At 51.4% G+C, this 15,770-nt stretch overlaps 1 protein-coding gene across 7 annotated transcripts in view; it reads left to right on the top strand.

Annotated features, from left to right (window-relative positions):
- Positions 1-15,770, top strand: part of NDUFA10 (NADH:ubiquinone oxidoreductase subunit A10) — a 52,902-nt gene that overhangs the window by 10,825 nt on the left and 26,307 nt on the right. For 4 of the 7 annotated variants that reach the window (XM_026491250.4, XM_057306152.1, XM_026491255.4 and 1 more), the window contains exons 6-8: positions 858-937; positions 6,823-6,877; positions 8,431-8,516. In XM_026491250.4, coding sequence (XP_026347035.1) covers positions 858-937; positions 6,823-6,877; positions 8,431-8,516 — 221 coding nt within the window. Of the gene's footprint in view, positions 1-857; positions 938-6,822; positions 7,313-7,507; positions 7,867-8,031; positions 8,257-8,430; positions 8,517-15,770 lie in introns of those variants that run through there. The other 3 variants (XR_008957082.1, XR_008957080.1, XR_008957081.1) reach the window with 3 other exon arrangements.

The raw sequence follows: 15,770 nt of genomic DNA, 5'->3' as shown, positions 1-15,770 counted from the left end.
TGGGCCCGATGGCAGGAGTCAGAGCACGGAGACATCACTGCCTCTCGGACTAGTTCTCATCTGCAAACACCACTCCCACTTGGCGTATTTTTTCCTGGGAGAGAATAGGTCTTCTTTCTGATGCTGTGATATGAGTGTAGAATTGTGTGTGTGTGGGGGGTGGTCAGCAGCAAACAGGGAAACAGGAATGTACCCGGTGGAGGTCAGTGCCTTGAAGAAAGACGAGATGGAAGACGGCACGCCTTGCCCATAGCATTGCTGGACTGTAGGGGGTTTTAGATACTGAAACTGGCCACTCAGGCGTGACGTTTCGGTTTCTGAATTTGGCTTAGCACACTTCAGGCGGTAAGGGAGCTGAGCCGTGGGGGAAGTGGGAGAGGTGGCTGGGGGGTGTGAGTAGTGAAGGGAGAGGGCAGGAGAGAGTCGGTGGTGGAGAACAGGGTGTGAGGGCTGGGGGAGAGGTGGGCCAGTCCCCTCGTTGTCATGGTCTTAGCTGCCAGGACTGTATATGTGTGCACACATGTGCTTGTGTGTGTGTGTGTGTGCGTATACTGTATCCCATGTGCCACGCTGTACGTGTGTCCTGTAAAGGGGCTTCTTCCTGATCCCGTTCTAAGCATGCATCTTCACGCCCGTGAAAGGTCATGCAGTGGGATCCCCTGGGCAAATCTGGGTGCTTCGCTGTGGTACAGTGAGGGTGATCCTGACCAGCACCGAGAGGCCCCGTTCCTGCCGTCCCTGCAACGCCCATGAGTTGCTCAAGAAAACCGTGTTTATTGCTTATTTTCACCTTTTACAGGTGCACAAGTGAAAGAAAAAGTCTAAATGTTCCACTTGTTTTTTGTGCTTTTGTTTAGCCGCATGAAATGAAGATCACCTCTGCCTATTTGCAGGACATCGAGAACTCCTATAAGAAAACCTTCCTGCCGGAGATGAGGTGAGCTAAATGCACGACTGAGTTCTGTGACCGCAGCGTCTCTGCACACGGTTCCCTGTACCCGGCAGCCCGGGAGTTCACTCTTACTCATGACAGTGGATGCTGTCTGCGCTATTCAGGTCTCGTGTTTGTAAGCAAGAGTGACAGCACACATTTCAGCTTGTTTGGTGGGGGTATTTTGCTCTTTGGGTTTGCCTATTTTGTCCATACTTCTTTGTTTTATTCCTAAAATCATTTGAGGCTGGAAGTGAAGCCATGCTGTATTCCACGACAGGGTGTTAGCATCAGGGAGCTCCCGTGTTCTGACCTGAGGGGGCATCCGGACATTCCTGCTTACCTAGAAGGCTTGCTCGAAAGTGCTCCTTGAATCCGTACAGGGAATTCATGGAGGACAAGTAATCCCTGTAGATCCTTTTAAAAGTTGTTCTTAGCGGTAGTTTGGATTAAATGAAATCCCACCAGATTCTCCTCTTTCTTTCCTTCCTCCTGCTCTCATCATTTCTTTCCTGAAAGCACAAAGGAAATGTTCCCCTACTCTGCTCGTTGTCCTGTGGTCCTTGCCTGCTGGCCTGTGAGAGGGAAGTCGGGGACCACTGTCCCTCGGGTCCCACTGGCAAGTGTCTGATCTCTTCCTGAACGTCTCTGGCAGCTTGTCTTAAATTGTTTTAAACTTAAGCCTCTTGATGCCTAAAAATCTCATGTTCTCGTTTAAGATTTCAACGTATAAAATTGTGAATAAAAAAAAAGTAAGTTATAGTAACTTTGGAAGAGAAGTTTGATTTGTAAATTGAAAACTAATTTTTCTTGACCATAAGCAGATGCCTGCATTCCTGCCTCTCTCGTGCTGAGCTGTTTCCTAGCAGCAGTGCAGAGCAGGGCGAGCTGTGGGTCCCTGTCTTCTGTTGCACTCTCCGTTTTTAGGACCAGAGGTGCAGAAAAAAATCAGGTTTGTAAGTCGTGCTCAGGGGAATGTATAGGCATACGTGAATAAGCAGAAGAAACAGATGGTTGACCCTTGCGTGTCAGTTCCAGAAGTCTTGGAGATCTTCTGACTACGAAAACATTAACTCAGAAGGGGCGTCCTGACGAATTCCCAAATAGAATTTTTAGCTAATAAGGCCTGAGTTCAACTTGTCCTCAGGGTGAGGTTTTCTTTTACTTTGCAGTTATTTTCAAGAACTTCTCCTCGAGGCTTCCTGACCACAAAGTGTGTTCAGCAGCCATTGTAAGCGTCCCTTGCCCCATTTGGTTGCTCAGACTTGATCTGCGGTGGGAGTTCGCTCCTGAAGCCTCACGTGCTGTGTTCCACGGCTCACCTGTGCCTCTCTGCTGCCCAGGGGGGTGGCGCTGCTCTCCGTTGTGCCGAGCATCTGACCCTTCCTCCCTCGCCGGCCGGCCCAGCAGAGCACGCTTCTGACTGCCACCATAGTTGGGGCAGGCCTTGTGGCTCGCCCACGGCATTCGGAAGTCGTTGCTTGACTTGCTCGACTAACACGACAGTTCCTGAGGGTGGCCGCGGCTGCTGCTTACTCATACCCCCACCCCCGTCAGTGTGCTGAGCTCGATGTCTTTCAGCACAGCGTCGCAAATGCTGTCGGCCTGGGAGATGATGTCCGGTCCTTCCCCACAGTGTCACTGTCCACGGGCCACTTTGCGAAATCATCCAGGTCAGGGTGTTCCGTGCATCACTGAGAAGCCCCGGCTCAGCCTTCAGAGTCCTTGTTAGCGGGCCGCGCTGAGGATGTGGCGTGGAGTGGTGTGTTCTTGTGACTTCGTATGGGGCCTTCACGACCTTTGCTAAGTCCTGGTACTACAGCACGGCCCCCTCTGATGAGCAGCAGAGACTCGCGCTTTGGGGGAAAGAGCTCCCCTCCTTTCTTCCCAGGGATTTGGATGTTTCTCCAAATGTTTGGAGAGGGGCCGCGGAGAGGCGCATGTGAGCCGTGGAACACAGCAGGTGCAGGGGGCTTGCACTACCCTGGGTCGGGGGATTTAGACTTAACACGGAGAACATGGACCTCTCTTTTGCAGTGTAACCCTTGCCGAACTTCCAGCTTGCTTGCTTGCTTGCTTTGTCGTCAGCATCGAGCACCTGAAAGGGAAAGCGCCCGTCTGAGTGGAGTGTGTGGCCGCGTGTGTGGGGCTGGCGCGGTCAGCGGTGGGCCCCGAGTCATGCTGCTGTGCTCATGAGCAGCTGCTGTCTCTGTTCCAGCCCAGGTACCCGTCCCTGGTTACGCCCCCGCACGCCGAGGGCAGCGCTCTCGCTTTGTAGTCCTGTCTCACCGTGCATTGGGCAGACCAAGGCGAAGGGGGGAAGAGGTGCTTTGGGTGGTGTGTGTTTCTCACGTAGCACACGTAGCACACGGTGGCACATAGGACAGGCTCAGGATTATGGACTTGTCGCCACGAAGGAGAGGGCACCTTTCCACGACTGGTGGTCACGCAGCAGACTGTCACGTGCACGCCTGAAGACACCACGCGGGCTGGGGACTGTCCCCTTACTGCTGTCGGGAGAGTCTAGCGGAGCTCTGCTTTCAGCAGTTTGTACGATGAGAACGGTGGACGGACAGGTGAAAGTCTGTGGGATTTAGTTCGATTTTTCCAAATGAACAGTGTAATAAGGATTTTTAAAAGTTGTAGATCACGTGCTGTCCTGCCACAGAGACTCATTACGCCGTGGGCATTGGTGTCTCCCCTCGTGGTCCCGCTGTGCTGTCAGCTCTGTCTCTGAACACATACGGTCTGTCTGCTGTCACAGCTCAAGCTGTGTGGAGTTGCAGAAGCCACGTACGTTAGAGGTCATTTGTCACGTTTACAAGAACACCAGCGTGGAAGTTTGCGTGCAGCCCGTGTCATGTCAGCGTCCACCTGTAGACAGGACCCTGCTGCAGTGTGATGTGCTTGTGTCTCGAGGCCCTTCTCTTGGAAATTCATGGTGAAATTTGACCAGAACTGCTGGATTTCACCGAAAATTTTAAGACGCCTATCATGAATAGGTTATCTAAAGTTTATAAGACTTTGTGTATTAGAATTCAGGAGATATTTCCCCACAGAAACAACTTTAGGTTTCCTAGGTTTGTTTATTTAAAGTCATTTAGTTAAATATTACATATTTACGGTGGCTAACTTTAGAAGATAGAATTGTTAGAATATTAGTAATTAAGGAATAAAATCAAAATTGAATAAGAGAAGTGTTTTTAGCTTGTCTGTCAGTATTTGAATTAAAGCAGATTTACTGGGCACGATTGGTATCTCTCTGCACCCAAGCCAGTCTCTCCTGTGTTCTCTCTTCTTTCACGACCGGGACTCTGTCTTCTTACGTGTCCTTTGTGAGCACGTGAAGAACAGTGCAGCCTTGGCCGTTGTCGTACTGTGAGATTTTAGGAGGCACAGTGATCTACCACAGGAATAGATGTTTTCTGGCTTTGTCAATACTTATGCTTAAAATTGTTGGAAGACAGGGGCGCCTGGGTGGCACAGCGGTTAAGCGTCTGCCTTCGGCTCAGGGCGTGATCCTGGCGTTATGGGATCGAGCCCCACATCAGGCTCTTCCTCTATGAGCCTGCTTCTTCTTCTCCCACTCCCCCTGCTTGTGTTCCCTCTCTCACTGGCTGTCTCTGTCTGTCGAATAAATAAATTAAAAAAAAAAATCTTAAAAAAAATTGTTGGAAAACATGTTTTTTATCCTCAGTACCTTGATTTTGAATGTATTGTAAGTAAGTTTGAGCTCCAGCCGGGTTTAGCAAACATCCCTGTATTCAGCCGTGAAGAGACATTTACTCTGCTCCGTTTGTAAATGTCGCCGTCAGCGCTGCTGTTCCTGGGAGACCTGGGGGTTCCTGGGAGAGGTGGGCCTGGAGGATCAGGTGGCTTTGAGTTCCCTCCTTAGGCCTTGACTGTGTCCCCGAATCTCTGAGACCCTTGTTGGCCACCCTCTCTGTTTCAGCCTCCCTTCACAAATAAGCCAGTGGGAATGAAGGGCGGGCAGGACCTAGTGAGAGGATTTGCTTTGTCCTGTGTCCTCTGTCAGTTTGTTTGTCACTGGGGCATTTGCCATGGGACGCTGCTCGTTATAGGCGCCCAGAGAATTAAGTTTGTTGAATCGAGTCACGTGGAATATGGAAATGTTAGGCTATGAAATTGGCTCTGTAAGTTGTTTTCAGAGATGGTCTGGAATCTCAAATTCTGTGAGGGCAGGGGCCCTGTCTTTGTCCCCTTGCACACCCCACGCAGTGCCTGCCGCCTGGCAGGGGCTTTGGAAATGTGCCGTTCTGTGTGTCAGAAGTACGTGTCACTGCTCTCCTGACCTGCCGTGCGCACACTTGTGACAGCTACGCCAGGGATGCCAGATGGGGGGTGTTTACATTGCTGTGTGATAGACGGTGATGCTTCCGTGCCAGCCGCCCTCCCTTGATCATCAGGGAGTGTCCACGATTCTGTCTCTTACACACGTGGTTTAATCCCGACTCGTGTGCCTTGTGGAGGGAGGACATTGCCCTTTGTGCCTCTCTTCATAGTGACAGCGGGAGGCTGAGGGCCCTTGAGAAGGAAATACGCTGAGTTCTCTAATGAGGGGCAGCCTCTGCTCCAGCCAGAAGGGCAGATGCCCCGAGCTCCTGTTTCTGGCTTTATGGATCCATCGTTATTGTGCCTGTGGTTTCTGACCATTTTCCTTTATCTTGAGTGAGACAGGAAATGCAGTGATCTGGCTGCAGCAAGAAACGGTCGTCTAGTCGGACGACTTCCTCCAAATGTGTAATACGGGCTTGTCTCTAATCACAGCACCTAGGCCGTTGGGGTTTCCTGAGTCCGTGCTCATGGTACCAGGACAGGTACTTCAGCTGTGCTAACTGAGCTCGTTAAGCCGATGGCCTGCGGACGGTGATTTCCGGTTGCTGAAGTTGGGTAGCATCGTGGAGTGTCAGCCGTGGAGTTCAGGTGGAGCATAGCTCGTGAAGTCTTGGACCTGTGGATTTACACGCCATCAGCAGGGGGGTGCTGTGCTGTCGACTCCTAAAGGAGAGTGTCCCTTGTGTAATCTCCTTGCGTGGGCTGTGCAGGTGATCCGGGGTAGTGGTGGTCTGTCCTTGACATTCTGCTGTCCCCTTTGCTGGAAGGGGGTCAGACATTTCTGCAGTGATGGGCTTTCCAGTGGGCCTCTGGTCTGGGCGGCCTCGCTGGCCTCTCTGGCTGGGGTCGTGGCCTCAGATCTCCTACGGGTCGGTCTGGAGGTGGTGGCAGAGGCGGCCTCTTTCATTTGTCAGGTACAGACTTACCCATCTGTTGGCTGCAGTCCTCGCCGGGCAGGCAGCCAGCTGTTCGCATGGCAGTAAACGTGGTGCAGGCATGGGCAGAAGTGCTGGAAGTGGCATCCTGCTGTCCCCTTCTTTTCGGGACCTGGCTGTGATTTCTCAGCGTCCAGACAGAGGGCTGAGGACTGAGGGAACTGAGCTGCTACCTTCCTGCTGCAGAGCTGGTTCGTCTCAGATTCCGGCAGCTCAAGTAGCCCGTCCTTCCTCCTCCACTGCTTGGGTGCTCTCTGTGCCCACGTCTCAGTGAGGTGCAGGGTGCCTTCGTCCTGTCCTGTAATGAACCTGCGGCGGCGGTGACCCGTGGACCCTGTCCCCGTAGCCCCTGGTGTCTTGGGCTTGTGGGGTGGGGGTGGGGTAGCCAGAAGGGAAGTCAGGAGACACCCCTGCTGTTGTCCCGGGAGTTAGCAGGTCCTCCTCCTCCGTGCAGCCCCCCGAGCCAGCATGTGGCCAGCACATTGTTCCCTTCAGAGAATGGGCGGTTTTAGTGTTTGCAGCGGAGACTTTAATTCATATAAGTACATTCATATAAGCTTGGAAAATTTATCTTCAATTTCTTCTTGCCTTTTCTTACAGTGAGAAATGTGAGGTTTTACAATATAATGCAAGGGAAGCTCAAGATGCAGAAAAGGTAAGAAATAGGCTGAAAAGTTTAAATTACTTTGAATTTGATTCATATATAAAGTTCTTAGAAATCAGATAACCAGTTCAGCTCCTACTGGGGGAACCAGTGTTAGAAATGTCTGTATTTCATAAGCTAAGAGCAGCCCATTACACTCCCCTGGGCATGAGATTTTGATTTTGATTTGAATAATTCAGTTTCTAGGATCTTAAAATTGTAGAAGGTACATTAGTAAGTGCATTTTGTAGAATTCAAGTTAATCTCCATGCAATTTTCAAGAGAACTTAATGAGTAATAGCCAAAAAAATTGAGAAAGAATAATGCAGGAACATTTGCCTTCCCAAATACAAAACCCCTGCGAAAGCGTGGTGATGAAAGCACTGTGGTGTTAATGCAGGGATCGGTATGTGGCGTAACGGAGCAGCACGCAGAGTGGAGAAACAGGTGCGTGTGTGAACCGACTCTGAAAGATAAGAAAAAACGGAGTAGAAGAAAACAGGTTATTTCTTAGATGGTGTTGAGGCAGTGGACCATCCGTTACACAGAAAGTCCCGTATTTCATGTATTAATCATAAATTCCTAAAGAGCAGAACCAAAGGTATGAAAATTCTGGAAGAAGATGCTGGTTTTCTGATGCAGGGCTGAGGCCTAGGTGGTGATGGGAAACAGCGCTGCGGAGTTGACTGCTTGGCCGGCAGCCCAGTGCGGAGGACGAGAAAGCTACGCAGGAAGGTCTTTCCCACTCTGCACACTCACTCTCGGAGGACTGGGGGCCGTGTCCCCGTCTGGCTCCGGCACGGTTCTGAGGACAGCACGCGGCCCATTCCTCCCGGACTGATGACATTCCGCGTGCTTTGGTTTCTGTGGTGTGGGCGTGTCTTGTGTCTAGGCTATTTTCACACCTTGACAGACTGTTCAGACGCTCTGCGTCTGAGAAGAAGAATGCATTTGCTCTGTAAGACCATGTTGTGTTCTGAGTTCATACTCAAATCTTGCAGGTTAGGAGAGGGCCCTGAGTTTGGTGTGTCTAGGGATAGAATGCACGCGAAAAGACACCCCCTCTGGGAGGTCAGACTGCAGGCTGCATGGGTGTGGGGCTGGAAACAGGTTATTGGAGCTCTCTAGGAAATGTATTAATTTTCTTGTTCTCTTGCTGCTTTCAGTGGCGAGGTCTCGTGTTCTAGAATGAAGTCCCTGGAGAGGAAATGAGTAGTCTGTCACTAACACTGGTTCCCCCAGTCTTGATTCTTTTTTTGTCCTGCGCTGCTGCTCACAGCCTCACACGCAATTTCTACACCACCCATGTGTCAGCCGGGCTGGGCGCCCACAGTGAGGGTCAGCGCCCCTCGCCGACCCCAGCATCTGCTGGGCTGGGTGCCCATCAGAGGGTCAGTGCTCAATCCCGTTTCCTCACTGAAGGCCGTCTGTCCGACTTCCTTTTTTTTTGGCTTCTGTGGTGATTGTTCCTGCTAGATAGTTATGGCTTATACTGTATTAAAATGTTATCTCATTTGATTTCCAAAATGGGACTCTGCATTAAATTGGAATTGTCTCTGTCTCAGGTGGTAGAAGATATTGAATACCTCGAGTACAACAAAGGACCGTGGCTCAAGCAGAATGACCGTACTCTTCACCATCTGCGGATGCTGTAAGTTCCGGCCAGACAGGACGGGGGGCTGGGATTTTGAGTGCGGTCCCTGGCCTGCTGGAGAAATTTAGAGAATTTTGAAGGAATTCTATTTCAAGTTAGGTGTTAACAGTACCACCAATAATGAGGTGTATTTCCTATTCCCTTCAAAAGGCTTTTGCATTCTCTGGTCTGACAATTAATTGATTGATTGCCAATATTAATTCAGCAGATATTTTGCTTCCACCCTGAGCTGAGCACTGTTCCAGATTTAGAGGATTTAGAATCAGATAAAACTGCTTTCATCTCCTCTGGGCCCTTTGTCCTCCAGCCCCCGAGCCCAGGATGGTGGGGAGATGGCTGTAAATCCTGCTGCTTGTTCGCTTGTCGAACAGGGTCCCGACTCTCACAAACACACAACACAGTGCTTTCTCCAGCTAGTGCCTTGATGTCCTTCAGGGGACCGTTCACTGTTCCGTCAGGCCGGCTGTGTCAAGACAGTGAATGTCTTGTGCATGGAGCCTTTGTCACACCTCCTGGGCCATGAAATGAGTCCCTTGGTCAGGCCGCCTCATGCCAGTGGCCGTGTGTGTGAGTGCCCTGGGGCTGCCGTGACAAGCGGCCACACACCGGGGGTGCTGAAAACAGCACCCTAGCCTCCTAGTTCTGGAGTCCAGAAGTCTGAAGTCAAGGTGTTGTCAGGGCTGCCATGCTCTTCAGGTTCTGGGAAGAATGCTTCCTGCCTCTTCCAGCTCCCGGTGGCTGCTGGTAATCCTCAGCCTTCCTCGGCCTGTGGCTTTGTCACTCCCACTCTGCCTCTGTCCTCACAGGGCATTCTTCCCTGCGTGTCTGTGTCTCTGTCTACATTTCTCTCGTTATAAGTTCACCAGTCATGGGATTAGGACTCAGCCAGTCCCCTGTGGTCACATCTTAACTTCTCTCTGCAAAGACCCTGTTTCCAAATAAGATCCCATTCACAGGTTCCAAGTGGACATGAATTTTGGGGGGGACACTGTTCAACCCAGTACGCCATGTGTTTTGAGGGGCCCTGAGCTCGGGACCTCACTGGAAGGACTCAGGAGTCACAGCAGGTGGTTGTGCTCATGGCTGTGGTTCTCACAGGGAATCAGCAGGGATACACAGCCGGTCAGTGAGGGGAACGACACAGCACATCTGGAGCAGTCCACGCGTGGGCGTTCGATGCCCTCCCCCCCACGGATGTGCCAAGTGCGCTACTTTGACATTAGAAAAGCAGTAATGCAAGGGCTTGGGCAGGGTTTCTGCCCACGGAGCCCATCAGACACTTGGTGCCCAGAGTTTTTACTGGGTGCTGGTCATGTTGGCACCTTCTGCCTTAGCAGCTGCTCAAGTTCTGACCTCCAGAAAGAAGGCAGGTGTTCCCCATAAATCCCCTTGTACCCTGGTGCCCAGTGGTGCGCAAACAGCCCGCAGACGCCAGCGAGGGAGACCACAGTCTGTTCAGGACCGTGGAAGGGCATTCCACGTGCACGGGAGCTGGGCTTCTGACAGACGTCTGGGGCAGGAAGGCAGCTCGGAACCCAGGAAGTGGACGTTACCCGTGAGCGTCAGTAGCTGCCGCTCCACGAAGGGTGGGAGCCCACGTCACTGACTTCCCTTCGTCCACAGCCACGAGCCGTGCCAGAGCCTGGCATCGGCCTCTGCTCTGCCATGCTGGACACAGTGGCTGGGCCGCAACCGTTTTGAGGAGCACCAGTCTGAGTGTTGAGCCCACGGATAGCCTCCGTCCTGCCTGGTGACCGCTCTGCCTGTCAGCCCGGTGGATCAGCTCTGGCAGAGCCGGGCCCCGAGTGCCAGAGCTTCCCCTGTGCTCTGGGGAGTTTGCTAGCTCACGGTGTTTCTCTGGATAACTGAAACGCTCGTTTTCTGTGCTGGGATGCAGCCTAACATCAGCATATACAGAGTCCATATATTTCAGTTATTTCTCATGTTGAACCTATTGATTTAGTTACTAGAAAGTAAGACCTAAAATTTTAGTCATTTTTAGCAGTTTTTGTTTTATGCTTAAGATGGAAGAAATAGCGGCTCATGGGAAAGATCCTACAGTTGTGGGGGTGGGGGAGGGCTGTGAGTGGCCTCTGAAGGCGTGGCCTAGTGCTCCGTGGCAATCGGTGCTTCTAACGGGGTGGAGGGCTGTGGGCAGGGGCTGGGCGAGTGGGGATGTGCCTTGGGCGTGTGGACGTTCTCTGATGGTTGCTCTGTCTTCGCAGTGACGGGAAGTGGGCCATCAGCCACAGGTGGCAGTGGGGTGGGGGGGTTGGAGGTCTGAGGAGGGAGGAAAGGAGGAAAGGTGGAAAGTGTTGTCTAGGCGTCGGGTGGGGAGGACGGGCCGGGAAGGTTGCTTTGGACAGCGGGGCAGGGCGGTGGGCCTGACGCCCCGTGGAGGGAGCGCTTTCCTGCTGCTGCGGCTGCCCGAGTGCCGGCAGGGAGGAGGCAGAGCTCTGGATTCGAACAGGATCGGCGAGTAGGAGAATGTACAGAAGCCAGCGAGTGTGACGGTGAGAGAGTTGATGTGGGTGAGGCGGGGTGGGGAATGCAGAAAAGGTGGTGGAACCCAGTGGATTAGAGGTCGGAGCCGCACCTGCTCACCTCACAGGGTGGGATCCGTCACCCGTGGTTCCAGCACACGGCCCGTGATTTTGCTTCTCGTCGGGAGTAAAAGGCGAGTGCACACTGGGTGAGGGCGTGTGGACACAACTCTCCATGTGTGAAATCTGTCCTCCGGAAAGCGCACACTAGCCTGCGAGCTTGACCGTCTTCTGTAAGTCCTAGACAGACCATGTAGTTCGAACAAAAAGCTGAGAGAAACTTGTGATTTTGATACCAAAGAAAAGTGTTTGCTTTACTTTGCGTTTTATAAACACTGAACTTCAAACAGTTTATGTTTTTATTGCCCATTTATTTGTCCTTTGTGAATTTTCTCTTTGCATTTATTGATCTTTTTAAAAAAACAGCTTTTAGTTTCCTTGAATTTCTCTATTTTTCTGTTTTCAGTCTGATTTCTGCTCTAGTTTTTATTATTATTTTTCAGAGGCTAGATGCTCGATTTTGATCTTCACACATGCCGTCAGTGCTGTCGTCATCCCTCCCATTTAATCGCACTCATGATCTGAGAACGAGCTCCTGTGATGTCAGCTCGTTGGCACGGGCGCGGGTGCTCTGCGTGGTCAGGCGTGCTTTCCATCTAGATTTCACATTCCGCTCGAGCGTGAGAAGAATGCGCATCCTGCCGTTGAATGGAACGTTCTGTTGGCGTCGCGGGTGGGAGTGTTCAGCTCATCCACGTCCCCCCCGGCTTCTCTGCCTGTGGGCTGTGTCCACAAGGGAGGGGTGGTGAGGTCTCCAGCCACAGGAGCACGTGGCCCTTTCTCCACTGACTTGTGTTTTCGCCTCATGTACTTTGATGCTCTGCTGTTTGGTGTTTGGGGTTGTTATGTCTTTGTGGAGAACTGACCCCTTCCTCACGACAGAATGCCCCGCTGTGTCCTGATGATTGTTCCATCGTGCAGTCTGTCACGTCTGAATGGGTTGTCTGTTCTGGCTTTGGTTCGCGTAGGCGTCTTCCTCCATCCCTTTCCTTTGAACCTGAGTCTCTGTTTACTGTGGGTGTCTTGTAGCCAGCATAGATTTGAGTCCCGTGTTTTTATCTGTTCTGACAGTCTCTCTGTCTTAATTGCTGTGTTTGGACAGTTTACATTTAAAAGGAATGTTGGTGTGTGTGGATGAACGTTTACTGTGTCAGTCACGGTTTTCCGTTTGTTGCATTTGTTCTTTGTTTTCTTCTCCTCCTTTTTCCTGCCTTCTCTGGTTGTGCCTGAGCTTTCTGCATGATTCCATTTTCTTCTCTCCTAGCAGAGCAGTTGCACTTCTCACAGTGCGGTTGTCGTGGCTGCGGGGCTCCCGGGCTTCACGTGCAGCTCATCTCAGTCCACGTTCCCATGGCCCTGCCGCCTCCCAGGTGGTGCAGGGACCTCAGAGCAGAGTGTCCCATTTCCTCCCTTCGTCTGAGCGCTGACATCTGTCAGAGTGTCGCTGCTCTTCTTCCGGGACAAGTGGTTGATTTGCAGGGATGTTTTCTTGTTGTTGTAAGGACAGGACTGATGACTTTCAAGCTCTTGTTGGAGCTGAATTCTGAACCTTGCTGGAGACCCCGTAGCCCTTCTAGGTCGGAAGCCTCGAGGTGTTGGCCTCAATCACAGTTACAGGGTCAGCACTGCATCCAGAAGGTGTTCCAGAAACGTTTCCCAATGCCACAGCACTCCTGCCTGGTGGGAGCTCCTCTCATTTTACAGCTGGGGAAGCCACAGCTCAGGAACGCTAACCCGCACAGTGTGGAAGGGCCATCATGACCCTCCCTGGGGTCCAGCGTGCAAACCGTGCTGCCTCCTCTCCTCTCGGCGGCCCAGGCTTGCATCCTGGTGGGCTCGTCACCTCATCCTCCAGCTGCCATGTGGCCAGGACCCTCCTTTCCCGGCCGGACTCCTTACCTGCACACCCTGAGAAACACACTAAGGTCCGTGTGTTTGTCCCCAGTGCTTTCTCTCCCTCTTCTCTTCTTTCTTGACGTCTGCTGCCTTTGGGCTTTGATCCTCTCCTTCTTGATCTTTATCCTGCTGTTAGTTCTTTCTTCCTACTGCTTGTCCCGTGTGCACACACCCACCAGGCTAATTTTCACAAAAATGTCACAGTGGCCCCGTTTTCCCTTCACTTTGGATCCTTCGTGGCCTGCCTTTGTTTAGTCATGAATCCAAATTTCATTTCTGGGAAGTAATTCACAGTCCTGATCATCTGGTTCTCTCTCTTCCTGAATCTGTTCCCTCCCCCACCCACCCAGTAATTATCTTAAAAATCCTCGCTTATGTCTAAGCCTGGCTGTAGTCGCCCTTTCTCCTCTGAATACCCTCTCTTCACTTGGCCTGGCTTTATATGTGATTCTTGTTTGTGTCTGTGACTGTTGAACACAGACAAGAGGCAGCGTGGGACAAGGTGGCTGTCCTCGAGCCCCGCCGTTCCACTGAGGCCAGGTGCTGGGCCAAGGCCTGGTGACTCGTTCACCGATGACAGGGCTGTGTTCTAAGCACAGTCTGGAACGTGTGCTCATTTGATCCCGGACTGTGCTAAGATCATCACTGTAGCGACGACGGGGCTGTGTTCTAAGCACAGTCTGTAACGTGTGTTCATTTGATCCCGGACTGTCCTAAGATCATCACTGTAGCGATGACGGGGCTGTGTTCTAAGCACAGTCTGGAACGTGTGTTCATTTGATCCCGGACTGTGCTAAGATCATCACTGTAGCGATGACGGGGCTGTGTTCTAAGCACAGTCTGGAACGTGTGCTCATTTGATCCCGGACTGTGCTAAGATCATCACTGTAGCGCTGACGGGGCTGTGTTCTAAGCACAGTCTGGAACGTGTGCTCATTTGATCCCGGACTGTGCTAAGATCATCACTGTAGCGCTGACGGGGCTGTGTTCTAAGCACAGTCTGGAACGTGTGCTCATTTGATCCCGGACTGTGCTAAGATCATCACTGTAGCGATGACGGGGCTGTGTTCTAAGCACAGTCTGGAACGTGTGCTCATTTGATCCCGGACTGTGCTAAGATCATCACTGTAGCGCTGACGGGGCTGTGTTCTAAGCACAGTCTGGAACGTGTGCTCATTTGATCCCGGACTGTGCTAAGATCATCACTGTAGCGACGACGGGGCTGTGTTCTAAGCACAGTCTGGAACGTGTGCTCATTTGATCCCGGACTGTGCTAAGATCATCACTGTAGCGCTGACGGGGCTGTGTTCTAAGCACAGTCTGGAACGTGTGCTCATTTGATCCCGGACTGTGCTAAGATCATGATTGTAGTAGTTACTTCGATGTGTTGTTGTTGGAGCGCAGAGAAGGAGTAAATAATTCCCTTGAAGTTTGTAGATGAGAGCATTCAGTTCACTGTTTTATTTTGCTGTAAATGGTCTGTCCACTCCTCCTCCTGGTCCATTGCTCCCCTGCCCCTGCGCCCCGGATGTTTCATAACAGTGTGCAGCGGTAATTTTGTTTATTTTCACGTGAGTGTCATTTCTTAATTTGGGGGACTCAAATGACAGTTATGACCAGTTTTGTGGGGTGATTACTATACACATGGTATTTGCCAGTTATACTCATTTTGTCTAGAACCTGACCGAATTACTGGTTTAGAGCACTTATGCTCCATCTCAGTGAGGTCTGCCGGCGTGTAATTATGTGTGTGTGCGCTTATGACTGTATGTGTCAGCCTGCATAGCATTTTGGGTTCCTGTGCAAACTCTGTAACTTACAGGCTGGCGCCCGCCTTGGCCCCTCTCGTTCCTGGGCTGGTGACTCTGGTCACCAGGCAGGGCTCCACGTGTGCAGGCTCTGAGCCCCTTCCTCCTGCTTCCCAGAGCCTGGGCTGCCCTCCCGCTCACCGTTTTTGCTTTGTCACGGAGGCTTCTGTTTCCTTGACTCTGGGACAAGGTCATTGTAGTAGGAAATCCCAGGGCTGCAAAGTCAGTGGGGTACGAGTTTGGTATCAGAGTGTCGTGTTCAAACAGAACTTTGCAGTTCAGGACAAGCTAACAGGCTGTGGACATGTTTTAGGAGCGAGGGTAGACATTCTGCTCAATGGGAACCAGTGTGAGCCATAAAACACAATTTACTGTTTTTCTGTCTTTTCCTGCTTCTTTTAGAATATGTGGCGTACTGCCTCGTGTTGTAAACCAGGCTCCGCTACCTCATCTTCTCGTTCGAGTGCTTTGGCTCATGATGTTAAGAGGATATATTATTCTCAGCCAGTATTTGAATTCTCTTCAATTAGACTAAGTGCTTTGTGAACAGAATGTTTTCTTTCTCTGCTTTTTGCTCCCCGGGTCATAAAATGCTTCCCGTTATCTCTGTTCCTTACTTATCTTCAGTCTAGAGTGAATCGAGTTGAGGGAAGGTTACGACTTGTGGCGTTCAAGGAGACAAGACGCCGTAGGCTCATCCCAGCAGTCACCGCCTAAGCTCACGGTGACGCATTGACAGAACAAGGTGTCGACAGTTGCAGCAGATGACTTTTTTAATGTTTAGAAGCAGTTGGAAGCACGTTTGTTGAAAGAGACACTGTGCTGGGGGGGGGGGTCTCGTGGAAACGGTACTTCAGCCGGACGAGGCATAGATGGCACTGTTGCTCTGTGTTGCACACCAGCCTCCAGGCCAAGTTCTTTCAGATTTTTCAGAATTTTGTAGG

Source organism: Ursus arctos, unplaced genomic scaffold (assembly GCF_023065955.2).
Source record: "Ursus arctos isolate Adak ecotype North America unplaced genomic scaffold, UrsArc2.0 scaffold_1, whole genome shotgun sequence".
Classification (NCBI taxonomy): Eukaryota; Metazoa; Chordata; class Mammalia; order Carnivora; family Ursidae; genus Ursus; species Ursus arctos.
The sequence above is the reverse complement of the archived record's forward strand: the minus strand, read 5'-3'. Positions and strand labels throughout refer to the sequence as shown.